This window comes from Lynx canadensis, chromosome C2, assembly GCF_007474595.2.
Source record: "Lynx canadensis isolate LIC74 chromosome C2, mLynCan4.pri.v2, whole genome shotgun sequence".
NCBI lineage: Eukaryota > Metazoa > Chordata > Mammalia > Carnivora > Felidae > Lynx > Lynx canadensis.
In genome coordinates this window covers 77,730,918-77,749,540 of record NC_044311.2, presented here as the reverse complement: position 1 = coordinate 77,749,540, position 18,623 = coordinate 77,730,918, and the positions used below count along the sequence as shown (strand labels likewise).

Sequence of the window (18,623 nt, the reverse complement as noted above, 5' to 3'; positions counted from 1 at the left end):
ATGCGCATGCTTAGAAGAGAGGCCCCAGGGGAAACCCACCCTGCCAGCACCTTGATCGTAGCTGTCCAGCCAACACAACTGTGAGAAAATAAATGTGTGTTGTTTTAAGCCACCCAGCCCGATGGGCTTGTGTTATGGCAGGCTTAGCAAACAGACTCAGAAAAGACAAATAACCTGCCCTATGTGGACACAGAGATTAAGCTGAAGCTGTTAGCCCCAAACTCAAGACCCTGTAGTGTTTCTCACCATTTCCCTTGAACCCTGGGACTCCTTAGTTGTCTATCAGAAGCCATTTATTAAGTAGTGACAAACTCCTTTTTGCATTTCTAATTAGTCAGACACAGAGCCCTGCCAGGAAGAGCTTCAGATGGGCATTAGCTAACCAGTGTTACCCCACCAAGTGGATAGGAATCCAGCCCAAAGAAATGATACTTAACATCCTAGTTCACCTGTGCTACTATAACCCAGGTAAAGGGACGGCACCCACAGGCTTTATTAGGTTATACAGGTACCCCAGGAAGTGGGGCAGGCTTCCTTGCCCATATGACAGGATGGTTCAGAAACTCTCTGGGTACCATCATGTAGGATTTCAGCACATCCACTGGGGGTTGCTTGGCTCCCTGGGCTCCCCATTGCAGCTCTCAGACCCGAACCCTGGAGTACTAACTGAAGGGGAAGCAAGGTAGGAGTGGGGTTGAGGGTAGCAAGGCATCCCACTAGGCTGAGGATCTCCCATGCTTCCCTAGGGCACAGCAAGCTAGAAGTCTGAATCATGCCACACACGTATATATATCCTGAGCTTCCCTTGAATTTTAAACGACTGAACTTTCATTAATGTGAGCCAGCAGCCAAGATGAGAATGATCATAAAAATTATGCATTAAGAAAGAGAGGGGAAGGCCTCCTGGGTGACTCCGTCAATTAAGCATCCTACTCTTGATTTCAGCTCAGATCATGATCTCACAGTCAGATTGAGCCCCGAGTCAGGCTTTGTGCCGGGCATGCATGGAACCTGCTCGGGATTCTCTCTCTCCCTCTGTCCCTCCCCAACTCGTTCTTTCTCTCTCTCCTCTCTCAAAATATTTAAAAGAGAGAGAGAGAGAAAGAGAGAGAGAGGCAAAAACCAGACTGGGTCAGCATTACCTGATATATGCAGATGAAATAAATTAATTCATGGAAAGCCTGTTACCCAGTTCAGTCTAGACAGGTAGTTACTATTATTATTAATCACTATCTTTTTCTTCTTTCAGGTCAAACTCTCAAGGTCTTTGGCACTAAAGCATGTATCTTATTCAGTCTATTCAACAAACATTTAATTGGGAACCTTCTATATGCCAAGGGCTGGGCTAGTTGCTAGGGTTACAAAGATAAACAAAACAGGAAAACATCCTGGCTTTCAACTCTCAGTGGAGTTGGGAGAGTAATATGTTCAGAAACAGTTGTCATTGGGTGAGATCCACTGTCTGAGCATAGGAGAAGGAAGAAGCATGGTGCCTGGCGCATCCCCAGAGGGCAAATAGGAGTTCTCCAAGCAGAGAGACACCTGTGTATGACACAGGGCCAACCAGTAAATGACCTTGCACACCTGACTAAGGAGCCAAGACACCATTCCTTGGGCTTCCAGAGCCATTGATGCATCTGAAGAAGGGAGTGGACAGATCATATGTGCCCCTTAGTTCTGAATGCTCTGCCAGCTTTACCTGTCAGTGTTGAGCTCCAGCCCCTCCTCCCACAAGTGGGCAGGACTAAGGAAAGAAAAGCAAAATGGGGCTGTTGAGATCAAAGAAGTAGGGAAAGGAGCAGAGTGAGGGAAGAGACTGGAGGGAAAAACAGACCGAGTGGGTCGCCCACTTAATCTAAAGTTCACCTGGATTTGAGGTCTCTGTGTGGAGGTGTGAAACTAGAGGACCACTGAAGGTTTTTTAAATGTTTTAGCCTGAATGTGAGGGTTTGGGGACACTTGTACACAGCTCTAAGAGGGTAGATAAACAGACGATTGGGAGTCGTTAGGCTGAATCTGGCAGAAAAGGAAAGTGAAACTAATAGATTTTAGTGCTCACTCTAAAGGGCCAAGCACTTTAACGTTCAACTCTGCCATTTAATCTCATAACCACACTTGAGGTCACTATTATTGTTCCTAACTCCTAATTTTCAAGTGAAAAAAGCTCTAGATCAAAGTAGTCAGGAAGTAACTTGTTGATATCCTTTTTCACTCTAATTCTTGCATATATTTTGGGCACTTTTATTGCCTAAGGCTCAGGTTCTCAGTCTTGAGCGTGCCTCAGAATCTTCCAGAGGGCTTGTTAGAACACAGACCACTGGGCCTAATCCCCGGAGTTTCTGATTCAGTAGGATTGGGGTGGGGCCTGAGGATTTGTGTTTCTGACAAGTTCCTGGTTGACGCGGTTGCTGCTGCTGCTACAAGACCACACTTTGAGAACCACCCAACAACCTAGCCCGGTGGTTCCCAAACTGTGCTGCCTTTTGGAATCACCTGGGAATCTTTAAAAACAAACATTGATGCCTGCCTCCCAGGCCCACACATTCTGATTGAACTGGAATAGATGCAATCAGGCCATCATTGTTGATAAAAACTCTCCAGGCAATGTTAACATGCGACAGAGTATGGGAACCATTGACCTAGCCTCACTTCGCCTTGACCCTAATACCCATCTTCTTCGGCTGCCCAGCTGGGGCCACAGGAGGGACTTGTCATCTACTAGCATGGCTCAGAGCACTTCTTTCCATCCCTCCGTCTCCCGCTGTCTCAGAACACCTGCTCCTAGAACTCCTCGTGCCTCTCACCCCACTTCTCCCTTTTCCTCCAGTCCTTTGTCTCTAGTCCTGTTCAAACTAGACCCGATGCTACAGTCGGTATTACAGCCATCTCTTACCCACTGCCAATACATCCACCTCCTTGTTCTTTCTTTGACCACGTCTAGCTGGGAAAGTTTGAGGAGAAGGATCTAAACCAAACTTCAGGCATGGGAGGGAAGGGAGGCTTCTTGAAGTTGATGACACTTGAGCTGAGTTTCAATGAACAAGTAGGAGTGGAAGAGGGCATTTCAGGCAGGGGTACGACATGTGTAGAGGCACAAAAGAGGGGAACAGGAGGATTTACCTGGAGAACTACATGTTGTGTATGTCTGGAGCAGGTACTAGCCCACAGGGTCAGGAAATAAAACTGCAGAGGCAGCCTCTTGCCAGAAGGGGATAGGCCTGGGGCATGAAGCCACGGAGTTTACATCACATTTGCAAGTAGGAAGAGCAATCAGCTTTTTTTTTTTTTTTTAATGACTTTTAAATTATAACATTAATACACACTTAGAGAAGATATGGAAAATGTAGAAAAGCATCAAGTAGAAAATAACAATGACCTTTAATCTAATTATCCAGAACTCACCACTGTTAAGATTTTAGGGGCATTGGTCCTTTTCTCCTATGCACATTCTTACATAACTGAAAGCATGCTGTGCATAAATACGTTTATATGTCACCTTCACACTTAACATTATATGCGTATTTAATGTTTTTGAGATGTTGTAAATATCTTAATGGTGGCGTAAGTCTATTGTCATGGATACCATAGACTTTATTTAACTAGTCTCATACAGATGGAAATAGTAAAGGGTGAGATTTCACTGTTATAAATGATGCCACAATGTTCATATTTGTATGAACTTGGATTCTGTCAATGATTTCTTGTGATCAATACCAAAAAAGAATTTAATGAATCAACAGTATGAAAATTGTAGACTCTTATTGTCAAATTTCTTTCTGAAAAGCTTTTGCCAATTTACACTTTCATTATAGGTGTGAAAGAATGCACATTTCATCTTCTCTTGCCAGCACTTGGTGTTATGATTGGTGCCACTGAAGGATTTTTGGTATGGGGATGACATGAGCAGATCTGCGTTTATAAAATCACATACTGGAGGCTGAGTCTAGTGGGCCAGATTGGAGCTGCTGTTGTTGTCCTTGCTGTGCCTCCTTCGCTTCCACATTCTCCTTTTTCCATTTTCCCATTCTCCATCTTTTTTTTCCTTCTCAGAGAGTGTATGACAAGGCTTTGTTACCAAGAGCGAAGCTGAAAAGCCCAGCTCTGTGGCTGCAACAACTTGTGCCCAGACCAGTGATCCTCTATTTACAGTTCTGTCATCTAGATAGATAGATAGATAGATAGATAGATAGATAGATAGATAGATAGTAATTCTCCTTAGGTAGAAATATTTTTTTATACTTTTCAGTGAAATCGCCAAATGGATTTATTGCTAAATTAATTTCTTTCTGCATTCTGTGACTGTCCAACCTTACATGTGTTCCTCTGTCCCTGGAATATCTTTGCTCCTTCTCCTTCTCAACCCAGCAAATTGCCTGGCATTCATCCTTCAAGACGTGCCTTAAATGTCTGTGACACCTTCCTCCCACACTTAGCCCAGTCAGAATAGGTTACTCGGGCCTCCCTGTCCCTATAGTTCAATTACAACATTTTCTACACCTAACACATTTTCTCCCTCTTGGCCAAGAGTCCTTTAGGAGTAGAACATTTTGTATTCCTGGTGTTTGTCTGGCATTCAGCTGCTACTCAGTAGCTTATGAGTGAGTGAGTGAGTGAGCGAGTGAGTGAGTGAGTGAATGAATGAATTCCTGTTTTACTAAGGTGCATGGACATTTCATCTTAAATACTAATGAGTTAAAAGTGTAAAGACAATGTGAAGATGATATGAATTGCCAAAACCACACTCAGAATCATGGGTATCAGGTAAAACAGACACCTGGTATACCAGATGTCCTGATCCTGGATTCTAAGTTCTGAACATTAATTGTTCTATGTGCTTAGATGTTGACTTACACTCTATTCTGTTTCATTTTAACTCCAAATTTAATTTGTGCATAAGTATCTCTGTGCTAAAGGAAGTAAAAGGAATTAAGCGATGCCAAAATATCCCAAAGTGTATTCCAAAGAAAACTACCAGAGACTGTTTATAGATATCACACAAAAGAAGAGCCTCATGGTCCCATAAGTTTGGGAAACAACGTTAAATAGATTTCTTTATCTCAGAACGTCCTAGTAGGCATTGTAGGAAGTTTAAAGAAAGATCAGCCAGGCAATGGCAGAGAAATAGAAAAGCAATCAAGGCTTTCTTCAGTAGTAGACAGGAGTCATCCTAGCCTCTTTATGCCAGGGAAGATTCAGAGTACAAATTCAAAATCAGAATGGCAAAGTGTATACCGAGATCCTAGCCCCTTACCCTGCATTTATCTCCTTAGTCCCACGTGTGTGTAAGCCTCTGCCCGCCCCCCCACCCACCCACCATGTGGATGAGATCAGCCTTCATTACTTCTCTTCTAGAGCCAGGAAGCAAGGTAATGTGTGGGAAGTGATAGCTGCAAGGTAATGTGTGGGAAGTGATAACAACTTAAAGCCATTCAACAGGAAAATTTGTTAAAAGACCAAGACATTGTAAAAGCTGAAACACTTGAGTCTATTAAGTCCCCTGCTTCTTAGAACATTTTGTTACCAGGGAATGTTTCAAGGAGGGAAAACATTGAACTATAACAGCACTGTCAGATACCAAAGTCTGGTACAAAGAGCAACATTTTACAAGACATCTGTCTTTCTGCCACTAGAGAAACCTCTGAAAAGTTCTGCTGCTTTTTTCTCCTACCCCAGTATAATTCCCCAACCTCCTCACCCCTAGACACACTCCTTGGTTTCTCTCTTCCCTCCTCCTCCTCCTCCTCCTCCTCCTCCTCCTCCTCCTCCTCCTCCTCCTCCTCTCACATTCATAGCCCATGCTGATTTTGCAGACACTGTGTTAAAATGACACAGTAAGCTAAAACTATCCAATGGTTATTTAATGCTCTTTGGTAAGAAGGGAACTAATTACGTGGCTAGAGGTTTAGATACTTGTCGTTTATTGGATCCAAACTCCTTAAGAGAGCCTGCAGCGTTCTCCTAAACAAACACTGCCCTTTCATGGCTTCTTGTTCCAAGCCCACATGAGATGGAGACTTTAAGGAGACAGTATCTCCACAGATAAGAAAAAAAGGGATAGCAGAGAAGGAGAATGGGAGTACGGACTGAAGTAGAGGGGAAAGCTTACGTGCCTGTGACAGAAAGATGAACCGTCTGTGTATCTGTTGGCAGCTAATGTCCATCGGTGATAATCAGTAGGTTAGACTGTAACAGTGTTGACACATTTGTGGTCAGCTCAGTGGTTTGCTTAACTGTCTTCATTAGCAAAACGTCCATCAAGGGAATGTTTTTAAACAATACCTTCTAAACAAAAAAGTATAGACAAACCTAAACATCTCTTTGGCAATCTTAACAAACACTATTACACAATACCGGCAGGGACCTTAGACAAAAGCCATCTATGAAATAAATAAAAGTGCTGACTTTCTAGTTTGTGGATATTAGTAGGATATTGGTAATTAGCTACAATCTATGAGAAAAGTACCTTCGCCCCGGTAGGGAAAAGAATGGAAGGTTTTAAAGAATCTGCCTTTTTATTTTGCTTCTGTTTTAAATACATAAAAATTGTGTTGTAAAAGTGAGGCTTGTTCCCAACGTCAAGCCTTGATCCTGCCATTGCTTTCACAAGAAATCGGGCAGGCACTGCCCAAACCTCAGGAACCCTGAAAAAGACCTCTTCCAGGTGCTGGATCAGAAGTAACTGCCACTGTGGGAGGCCATCAATCCTATGTGACTCTGAGCCTGAGACACATATTTTCTGTCCCACTTTTTCTACCGTGGACTCAGAATAATTTGGTTTAGGTGAAATATTCTTTTCCTTGGCATAGCTTAGGCACCTGGTGTCCTGAAGGAGGTCACTGATTTCCCCCAAGGATGTCCAAGAAGGTTGGCTCACCACTGGCTTACCACAGGCCAAATCTGAGGTTAATTAATCATCAGTCATCATCAGTAGGGCCATGATGTTATTCAGACACTCAGAGAAAAGAAACTTGAACCAGTTATGGATAAGGACTTTCATCAACATTCCTTCCTATCCTAATCCCAAACCAGTGTGTCTTTAGCTGCACTGGGGGGTTGAAAATCATTTCAGCAATAGCTGGTTCATCATTTATATTACCCTCCATTTGAAGAGGCTTCTTGAAATGCCAGCTTCTTCATCGGATGCATATTAATGTTCCGAATCCGAACCTTTTTTCACTAGAACTGGGTTTCTACTCATGAAATGGTACATTTATTGACTTTTGGGGAAATTCCCTATTCAGAATGAGTATGAAAATGCTGTTTGGTGGGAGAGGAAGGGTTATTGACAGATGTGAGTTGCTCATCTAAGGTGCAGACATTCTGACCACAACCATCCTGAGGAACAGAGAGATATGTATGCCCTGCTTCTGCTTTTCTCACTCTGCAGACCTCAGTGACCAGCTCCTTGAAGTGGTGGGGCTAGAGGGAGCCATGGAGATGGGGCAGATCTACACTGGCCTGAAGAGTGCGGGCAGGAGGCTGGCCCAGTGCTCCTCTGTCACCATCAGGTACGCTTCCTCATTACCCAGCAGCCTCCGAATCTTCCCACCTCCCTCCGTATTCTTAAAACGATGAGGAAGCCATCTTTGGGTTTCAGTGCGGGGAGAGTGACGGACAGAAGCTCGATAACATTTATAAAGAATGTCTATAAAGAATAGAGGGTTATGAGGCCCAGAGAACCAGAGGTCCAACTCCTTGCCTTTCTTATCTTCACTAATTAAGATGCTAGGTATATGGCAGAGGGCACACTGTGACAAAAACCAGGTTCTCTGCTTGCCCTTTCTTGGATAGTGGCCTTAGAAATACTATTTCCTGGGGCACCTGGGTGGCTCAGTCAGTTAAGCGGCCGACTTCGGCTCAGGTCATGATCTCACGGTCCATGAGTTCGAGCCCCGCGTCGGGCTCTGTGCTGACAGCTCAGAGCCTGGAGCCTGTTTCAGATTCTGTGTCTCCCTCTCTCTGCCCCTCCCCCGTTCATGCTCTGTCTCTCTCTGTCTCAAAAATAAATAAACGTTAAAAAAAAATTTTTACATTAGGAATACTATTTCCTGTATACCTTTGTGGAGCCAAACCATCAACATCAGCAAATCTGTCCTAATTGCCCAAGAGGGCGATGCTTCTGTGGGGTATGGACCCCACAGGTCAGTCACTGCCGGCTCCTGGAAGAAATGGAGTCTAAGAGAAGGGATCCTCGGTTTCAGTTACTTCTGTTTAATCAATAACATTCATCAGATTCTTCCCCACCTGATTATTTCAGAAGTCTTTATTCCCTCCCTTTTCCCATCCAGTTTTTCCAGTTCAAATCCTTTAGTGTGCCTTAGGGATCTCCTGGAAAGGCCACAGTATGCAGGCTTCCCAAAGTTATTGGACCACAGACCCCTTTTGTCCCAAAACCTCTTGGGCAAGTACCCTCAGCACACTTTTAGGGAAACGCTGCTCTCTGCATCCTTCAGAAAAGACCCCGAGAGCTGGTTCCCTGACATCCTTAGCTCTAAACTCTTTTCTTCATTCCCTCCCTGTGTCTTCTTTGTCTTTTCTATTATTCTCCAAACCTTTGTTTGTTTTTCCTCTGGGCTATTGCTGTGCTGGGGCCCTGTTTTCCACACGAATCCCCATACTTCCTTCCCTGTCCACCGTCCATGACTCCAGCACTGAGTAGGTCTAGTCTGTTAGCACATCTAAGACATAACTGACGTAGGCCACAGAGAATGTAACATCTTAGTCCCAGAGGAATCAAAAACGCCATGTCTAAGAGGGAGGATCTTTTCTTCATATTCAATAGGCCTATTTCTAGATGGAACAGATGGGGTGAGCCAGGATCCCCATCCTCCTGGGCATTTCCCAGACACCTTCCTCAGCCCCAAGAACCAAAATGCCACTCCCTCCTCTCGTGATTTGTTTTATTATTAGGTTTCTTATTTTTTTATTATTATTAAATATTCTCAGGATCAGTGAGAGAATCGTCTACATCAAAACATAGCCTATATCCCTCATTTTGTAACTTCAAAAACAGGGCCGATGCCAAACCCAGGTGAGAGCTTCCTGGCCAGTGGGTGGCAACTGTTGCCTGCTCGCCCAGACCAGAGGCTTCCGAAAGGACTTGCCTTTTCTCCTCGAGGTGATGTAGTACGAATTTACAACTCTTCTACAGAAGGAAGTCAAAAGACCTCATCTCTCCCCTCTTAAGAATCCATATGCCAGAGAAGCTTTGCCCCACGCAAGAAAGCAACACTGTCTTGTCTCCTTCCCTCCTACCCATGGGGACAGTATTCCTGATGACCCCATTTCCCAGCTAAGCCACGTTCATAGTCCAAGCCAGCACAGAGTGTGCTGCTGTTCAAGACATACAAGAGAGGATGGTTAAGAGCAGGGGCAAGGCAAGAGCACTCAGACCTGAGCTGTACCTTGTATAGGTTGGAGACGTTACCTCATTGACATGACGCAACTTCTCACTCAACATAGAAACCAGGCCCTTTCCCATTTCGCTTCACTGTGGAGTTTCTGGCACAATCTGCAGGCCCTCCGGCTGGTTGTTGACGGAGGGTCTGCTCAGCAGTGGTGCTGCCATACTTGTTGGCCACTGTTTCCCAGACTTCCGTGGACTTCACTGCTCACCCACGACAGTGTTTCTCAAACTGGAGTCTGAACACCAAAGCAACAGAATCGCCCACGATGCTTATTAAAATGCAGGCCCCTGAGCCTGACCCCAGACGTGCCTAGTCGGAATTCCTGAAGTGGGCTCAGCAATCTGTTTTTAACCAGCCCTCCAACAGAGTCTTAGCGAACCACTCCTAGGTGGGCAGATAAGGTCTTCCCACATCTGTTGCCTTTGTGGGGACCACCCTAATTCTTCACCCCCAGAAGAGGCAAAGCTCACTGTGTTCTCTCGGTTCTCGGTTTTCCAGGACAAACAAGTTGCTGCCAATGCAAGTGGATGGAGAGCCCTGGATGCAGCCACCTTGCACAGTGAGTTCTGCCAATCATTGAACTAAGGGGGAGAAGTGTTATCCTGGGCCCCTTTTGGGTACCGACAGTATGAAATCGCTCACTCTCAGAGTTGCAGGGGCTTTGGGATAGTATAGCCTGTCTTCCACTTTATTCATCCACCCATTCAGGTACCTGCTAAGCCTTTATTGAACACCCAAAACAGTTCCAAAACAGAACGAGACACTGTTGGTGTCTTCAGAGAGCTCACACTTGTAGTTGGTGAATTCTAAGACTTCATCTACTGTATCCTTGAGCGTCTCCTCTTGTGTCATTGCAATGGCAGAGAACTTGCCTTGCCACCCCAAAAGGAGACCTGCTTTGTTGAGGAAGAAGCGAAATTGTTACAAAGGGCTTCCTTGTGTAGAAGCGAAATCTGCACCCTTGTGCTGGAACTTCTGCCCAGCCGCTGTGACCACTGGAGGCCCTGGGAGAAGATTCCTACAGGGCACACACTTCACTACAGGTGCACCTACCTGGAAACCCCACTGCAAGCGGAGACAGCGAGTTCTCACTCACAATAATAATGGCCCCACAGGGACCGTGTGCCCTTCTTTCCTAGCTAAAAACCCAGCTAAAATCTCTATGGTGAAGGGAAACCACCATCCTGGTGTTCAGGGCCAGGGCGTTCACTGGGATATTACATTAGTATCACCTTCAGTACTATTACGAATGCTCCAACCTCAAGAGACGAAAGCAGTGTTTCTAAGCTCCTCACTTGTGGAGTATTCAGACATCTCAAAAACCTGCTATTCTGAGCCCTCAAAACATCTAGTTTTCTTCTACTAGAGAAAGGGTTGCATGAGATTCCTACCAGGCCTGAATTGTAGATGCGTTTCCATCACTCTTTCTTCCATGTGACTTCTACAGATTATAAAACTGGCCCCTGGAGACAGACTCTAGGGAAGGCAAACTTCTATAAAAGGGTATCAAAAGGAGAAATTGTTCTGCAGAACCTTACCTCAGTCTTCTGGCTTCTATGAAGACTAAGAAAAAGATGAAAACACACTACAGCAAAAACTAATAATAGCTTGCCACTTTGTTAGAATTAGAAAGGATGGAGGAAATTTCTACTACTTATAATTTTGATGGAGCTAAATTGAGAAAAATCTATCCAAACTCCTCTTGTCTTCTAAAAAAAGGCTGGAAGAAATCAAACCCCCTCCCACCTAACTCAGCAATATCTGAAAACTGGACTGCCATTTCTCTTACCGCAAGGACTTGTTTTTGAAATAGCCAAATGCTTCCCCTGTCCCCACCCCCACCCTCTCTCCATGCCACCCTTCAGAGATTTCAACTCATGTGAAAAAAACTGTGACCCAGTGATCTTAAGGTGTACGGTCCATGGACATCCACACATAAAGATGTATCCATCTGCTCAGGCTGCCATCACACAATACCACAGACTGGCAGCTTCGACGACAGAAATGTATTGTCTCATGGCTCTGGAGCTGGAGGTCTAAGACCGAGGTTCTTTGAGCTGGTTCTCTAAGACCAGGTTGCTTTCTGGTGTGACTTTTCTTCCTTACTTGCAGACAGCCTCATATGACATATGTCTATGGCTTTTTCTCTGTGCGTGCACACTCCTGGTGTCTCTTTTTCATATTATAAGGATGCCAGGGACACCTGGGTGCTCAGTCAGTTGAGCATCCAACTCTCGATTTCTGCTCAGGCCAAGATCCCTGGGTCATGGGATCGAGCCCCATGTCCGACTCCACACTGAGCATGGAGCCTGCTTAAGATTCTCTCCCCCCTCTCCTTCTCCCTCTGCCCTTCACTCTCTCTCTCTCTCTCTCTCTCTCTCTCTCAAAAAAAAGGACATATATATCTTCTGACTTTATCCTTTATCAAGCATAGAGAAAATAAAAGTAAGGAAATGATATTATTACAGTAAAACCTCGGATTGTAACTCGTTCCGTGAGTGTTCTGCAAGACGAGCAAACATTTCTAATAAATTTTAACATGATAAACAAGTGATGTCTTGCAATACGAGTGGTACATGACACCGAACATCACATGATCACAACTGAGCCAGTGGTTCTTGAAATTCGCTTTGATACATGAGTGCTTTGGATTCTAAGAATGTTTTCAGAACAAATTATGCTCACAAACCAATGTATTACTTGTATATTAATTTTAGAAAAACTAACCTTCCAACATGCCAAAAGCATGAAGTGGAATAAAGAAAGTCACGTTTTATTTGATAAAAGGTACACTCATTTCTGAGATATAATAGTCATAAAAGTTTAGGTGTATAATAACAGAATCAAAATATATACTGTGAAAAACAGTATAAATGTATATTCTGGGAAAAATAGATGAATAAGAAGTTGACAGAGAGACAAGTATTGAGAGTCTTTAAAATATTTGTTTCGAGGGATACAGGAGTACTGATGCATAGGAGCACTTGTACCCCAATGTTTATAGCAGCACTCTCAACAATAGCCAAATTGTGGAAAAAGCCTAAATGGCCACCAACTGATGAATGGATAAAGAAATTGTGGTTTGTATACACAATGGAGTACTACGTGGCAATGAGAAAGTATGAAATATGACCCTTTGTAGCAATGTGGATGGAACTGGAGAGTGTTATGCTAAGTGAAATAAGCCATACAGAGAAAGACAGATACCATATGTTTTCGCTCTTATGTGGATCCTGAGAAACTTAACAGGAACCCATGGGGGAGGGGAAGAAAAAAAAGAAAAAGAGATTAGAGTGGGAGAGAGAGCCAAAGCATAAGAGACTCTTAAAAACTGAGAACAAACTGAGGGTTGATGGGGGGTGGGAGGGAGGGGAGGGTAGGTGATGGGCATGGAAGAAGGCATCTTTTGGGATGAGCACTGGGTGTTGTATGGAAACTAATTTGACAATAAATTTCATATAATAAAAAAAATTAAAATAAAATAAAATACTTGTTTCGGCTTGCCCTTTGAGGTCAAGAAGCAAAAATAAACAAATGTCACAGCTCTTGCATGAAATAACCCTGTAGCCTATAAACAAATTAAATACCTCATTTTTCCCCCCAGGATCCAGTGAGTATTTAGTTCACAAAGAAAAAAAATCTGTGTAAAATCCAGAAGGAAAAATCATAAAACTTATTTTATTTGACCACAGGCAACAAAACCAGATACTAGTAATAGAAGCAAACTAATTATTAGTAAACAATGAAATCAAATCACTCAGAGATTTTTTTAAATTCTCCTAAAGAATAATAGATTCAAAAGGAGACCAAAACCACCATTATAGGCTGTTTCAAAAATAATAAAAATCAGAAGGTTCTATTCAAAAATTGTACAGTGTAGCCTGAACTATATTTAGAAGTAAATTCAAAGTGTCATATACTTCCATCATTTAAAAAGGAAAGACATGTAATGAATAATTACAATATTAGAAGAACAACAGTAACACAAACTGAGGAGAAGCAGAAGGAAGAAAATAATAAAGATAAAAGTAGAAATGACATATTTAAAAAGCAGGAAAATTGAGAACTAGTTCTTTAAACATGCCAAATGTTTGAAAGCCTGATTTTAAAGAGAAAAACAGAGATCAGAGTTATTAAAATATAAAAATATATAAAATATAAATATAAATGTGATGGTTTATTTTAATTATAAGACATGACTTATTTAATATATAATCATCTTGATTCTAATAAACTTGAACATCTCATGAAAATTCTAGGTAACCACTAATGAAAGAGAAAATGTCTTCAAAGAATTACATCCAAAATGATCTTAAAACATGGTCTTAACTGGTGAGTTCTTCCATACTATTAGGAAATAAATATCCGTGTAAACTGTTCCATAGTATAAACAAGACAGAAAGTCGCCCAGTCCATTTTGTGAAATTAGGACAGATACAAAAACTGAACAAAAATTTTTATTTGGGTTTTTTTTTTTAATGTTTATTTTTGAGAGAGACAGAGCACGAGTCGGGGAGGGGCAGAAAGAGAGGGAGACAACAGAATCTGAAGCAGGCTCCAGGCTCTGAGCTGTCAGCACAGCTGATACGGGGCTCAAACTCACAGGGGCTCAAACCCACAGACTGCAAGATCATGACCTTAGCTGAAGTCAGACACCCAACAGACTGAGCCACCCAGGCGCCCCAAAATTTCGATTTTTAAAGAAAAAAAAACCCTTAGAAAGCTAAAATCAGAAAAATAATCCCTCAAAATAATAAAAAATATTTATCTTAAACTAATAATGAACATTGTACTTACATGTTTACTTAGCCCTTAGTAAGACATCAGAGAATCCTGGGCAAGACATGTGTGCTAATATTGTTTGGAAGTTTTTGTCAATGCAATATAAATGCCACAGAAAAGAAATGTAACTATTTGGAGAAGAGTCAAAACTGTCATTATTTGCATATAATATGATTATTCATGTGATAATATGAATATGATACTATGCAGATAATATAGAAAGATAATAGAATCAACTGAAAACCCCAAAGATTAAATTATTTCAATGAAGCCACAAGGAAAGATAGACAAAAAGTTAATAGCTTTTATATATTCCAGCAATAACTAATCACAAGAATAGAGTAGAAAAAAAATTAAGATATCATAATAGCAACAACCAAAACAAAATATTAAATTGAATTGTAAAAAAAAAAGATGAATACTACTATGACTTAATATAAAAAATATATACTTAAATTTAAAAACATCCCATGTTTCTAAACAGGGATCCCAAACAAGATCCCAGTGCAATTATTTTTTTAACTTGACCAAACAATGCAATAGCTAACGTGTTTTATGAAAGAGCTATAAGGAAGGACTTCCCACAAGGTATTAAAATAGTTACAGAGCCACAATAATTGGCATGATATTAGACAGATAAATCAGTAATGCCAAAGAGAGCCCTAAGAAACCCCAGTACACATAAAATCTATTAAAAAAAAGAAGAAAGATCATAAATTAATTTGAAAGGAATGGACTGTTTAACATAACGGTATCCAAAAAATTGCCTGTTTGGGAAAATGTCATTATTTATATACTGAAACCTCTCACCTCAAACTATACTCCAAAAACAAAAACAGAAAAATTCCAATTAAAAATTACGACTACCTAGGGGGCACATAAATGACTATAATGACACTGTGAGCACAGACTTTAACAAATTTAAAATTCTACAAGTCAAGAATCAATGTAGAAATTTTATTATTTTTAATTTTTATTTTAGAGAGAGAGCATGCAGTGAGGGAGAGGGACAAAGAGAGAGAGAGAATCTGAAGCAGGCTCCACACTCAGTGCAGAGCCCAACCCAGGGCTCAATCCCACGATGCTGGGATCTTGACCCAAGCTGAAATCAAGGGTCGGACGCTCAACGAACTAAGCTATCCAGACGCCTCTTCGTGTAGAAATGTTAAAGGCTAAGGACAAGATCTTTTTTAAATGGCTACCTCAGAGAGCAGGTGAATTCCCATAATGTCTAAAGAGCTCTTAGAAACCAGGAGGAAATGCTAACAATGCAATAGTGAACAGACAGCTCACAGAAGTAATACCATGGGCTAACAAAGCGGGGAAAAATATTTAGTATCGTTGGGCGCGGGGGTGGCTCAGTGGGTTGAGCGTCCGACTTCGGCTCAGGTCTTGATCTCGCGGTCTGTGAGTTCGAGCCCCACGTCCATCTCTGTGCTGACTGCTCAGAGCCTGGAGACTGCTTCGGATTCTGTGTCTCCCTCTCTCTCTGCCCCTCCCCCACTCATGCGCGCGCGCGCGCGCGCGCGCGCGCTCGCTCGCTCTCTCTCTTTCCCTCTCTCTCTGTCAAAAATAAACGTTAAAAAGATGTTTTTAAATATTTAGTATCATAAGAAAAAAGGAGGAAAGAATTTCACCTTGAAACAGTGAGAAAACCATGCCATGTTTCACTTGTCAAAGGAGCACAATTTGTTGTTGTTTTTTTTAAGATAATATTCATTGCTGTGGAGATGTGGTGTGGCCAGCACACTCAAGGAGTAAGATAAGAGTATAAACTGGAAAGCATTCTGGAAAGCGTTTGGTCCAGTTCATTTCCTTGGACCCTTTTTTCCCCCAATTACTCTTTTAGGAAAGTATTTTAAGTAAAATACAGGTTATCAGTAAAAAAAACAAAAAACAAAAACAAAAAAACAGGGGTGGGGGGTGGGGAAGCCCAACATTTAAGGAAAACATTAAAACTAGGTGAGTGAGATTCATCGAATAGAATAATTTTCAGCCACTGAAAACCATATTTAATGAATATTTAATGATATCAGAAATGCTTGTAAAATAATGATAAATGAAAACAGATTAAGAAACTGATTTCAATTTGTTAAAAACATACAAGCATACAAACAAATTGAAAAAAAAATACGCCCCAAAATTAACAGCAATTTCCCCTAGGTGATTTTTAAAGTTTTCATATTTCCTGAATTCTCCAAAATGAGCATATGTTTGTTCATGCATATAAATATATGTCTATAAAATATGTATTATTAAGAAAACTTGCCTTGTGCTTGCAGTACTGTAAGATGACCTCTCATTCTTTACCGTCATAGTTAGGCACCATAATTTGAACCTTAAAGCTAAGAATATTCCCCCACAGTTAGGATCTCAAGGTGGAAAGGGATTCTAGTTATCTAGTCCGGTGTTCCCAAACTTGAGTGTGCATCCAAATAACCTAGAAGGTGTTTAAAATGCAGATTGCTGGGTTTCTGATACAGTAAGTCTGGATACCTGAGAGTTTGCATTTCTGGCAAGTTCCCAGGGGATGCTGATGCTGCCGGCATAGGGACCCCACTCGGGGTCAATAATAATCTAGTCGAACTTCCTGACTTAGCAATAAATCCCAGATTTCTCCTCCACCACTAGCAAAACCTAGGTTTTTTCCAGCTACATCTGGAAGCCTCTGATGGCAGGAAACATTCTTGTGAAGCCAGGCATCCTAAGAACTTAGAGAACCATTAACAGCTAAGACCTGAAAGATTGTGCAAGCCCCCTCCCATCTCCCCTAGCCTCTCTTTAGGCAGGAGTGTTTCCCAAATGATTTGGGATGAGTCCTTACGGTTATTGGCCATTTTGTGGGACATCATATGAACCATCTGCCCTGATGGAAGGAGTCCCTCAGTTTATTGCTTCTCTTGAAGTAATAAAAATGTGCTGGCTTGTGGGAAATGGCCCCCAAAACAAAGTCAACACCCGGCACTGTAACATTTTTAAATTTACCGCATTTTAAGGGAGAAATTACATACTGCAGTGGTTTTGTGAATTTCGAGCTATCACACAAGTGCCTACTGTATCAGTTCTCTCCCTAATAGACCAGAAAACTAAGAAAATGGGGCTGCTGTTCCTTGTGCTTGTCAGATGTTGTAAATCTCATAAAAGGTCTTTAAGAAAATCATGAAGACTTCAGTTAATTGCCTGACCAGCCCAATTAGCAGAGAAAATTGGGTTCTAACTACAGGGGTATGGGATACTGTCTTTCTATCATGGGTTGAAAAGGCAAGCTTCACCACATCCAACTACCTACAGTGGACTCACTGTAGTGGAACAAGTTAACTCACTAGCTTCTCCTAAATGGGGGAGAAGGGGATAAAAACTGACATCTCTTGAACTCAAAATGAGAATATGATCTCCTACTTCTTGCCTTTGGTTCATGTACATACAGTGAATTCTCAGTTACATATAGCACTAGAATCCGCAAGCCACATCAAAATCTCATGTTAGCCAGGATCTCCATGTTGATGATCTACCCCATCAAGACCTTTGTCAAAACTGCTGAAAAAACAAATGGGAGGGATCTGAGTTTCACTTCCTCCTCTTTGCCCTGGAGGTGCTAACAAGCAAATAAATTGCTCAGCTAGAGAAAGGAAAAGGAGAAGTAAGGGTCTTCCATTATCTAAAAAAAAAAAAAAAAAAAAAAAAAAAATGGGCTCTATCAGCGGGAAATGTAGGCAGTGCATCAGCTGTCACTGTCTGCCCCAAGCATAGCCATCTCTACTGCCAGTACAGTCTCCCCTGGTGCTCATCCATCACCCCTTCCATGGCATGTGCTGTGCTTCCCAGGGCAGTGCACTGGTTCAGGGAGTACCACGGTGATAGGGTTCTTCCCCATAGGGGGCTCTGGTGCTCTGGAATGAGAAAAGGCTTCCTGCAGCACAAGGACATGTGCCCCAAGTCACCACGATCGGCTAGGGCTAAATTACATGCCACAGACAAGTTCTGTGAGAGTCCTTCGTCTGTGCCTCACTTTCATGAATTCTGGAATAAACATAGCTCCCGTAACAAAGCCCATAACACAAAATGGTACTTGATGTATTCTTGGTCTAGGAACTGCCACAAAACATAAAGATATCCTCCCCTTCTGGAGCTCCTGGGTGGTAAAAACCAGCCTAAGAGTCGTTTTCAGCTTCTGTCACCCAGGTTATGCTAATTATCCACAATGTCTTTTGGTTTCATCCTTGTCTTTCCATATCCTGGGGACTTATAAATTTAAACCTGGCTTGCAGTAGTACCCTTTTAGCCAGAGTCTCCCCCACTCCAACTTGCCCTGACAACAGCTGTAGAATAATTTCCCTGGAACTCTTTTCTTCCTCATGTTATTCTCCAGCTTAAAAGTTATCATGGTTCCCTGTTACCTCACATTACACCCAACCTCTGCCCCCTCCCCTTTAA

At 42.2% G+C, this 18,623-nt stretch overlaps 1 protein-coding gene across 4 annotated transcripts in view; it reads left to right on the top strand.

Annotated features, from left to right (window-relative positions):
* Positions 1-18,623, top strand: part of DGKG (diacylglycerol kinase gamma) — a 202,419-nt gene that overhangs the window by 181,688 nt on the left and 2,108 nt on the right. For all 4 annotated transcript variants that reach the window (XM_030329775.1, XM_030329772.1, XM_030329774.1 and 1 more), the window contains 2 exons: positions 7,388-7,508; positions 9,906-9,966. In XM_030329775.1, coding sequence (XP_030185635.1) covers positions 7,388-7,508; positions 9,906-9,966 — 182 coding nt within the window. The remainder of the gene's footprint in view (positions 1-7,387; positions 7,509-9,905; positions 9,967-18,623) is intronic.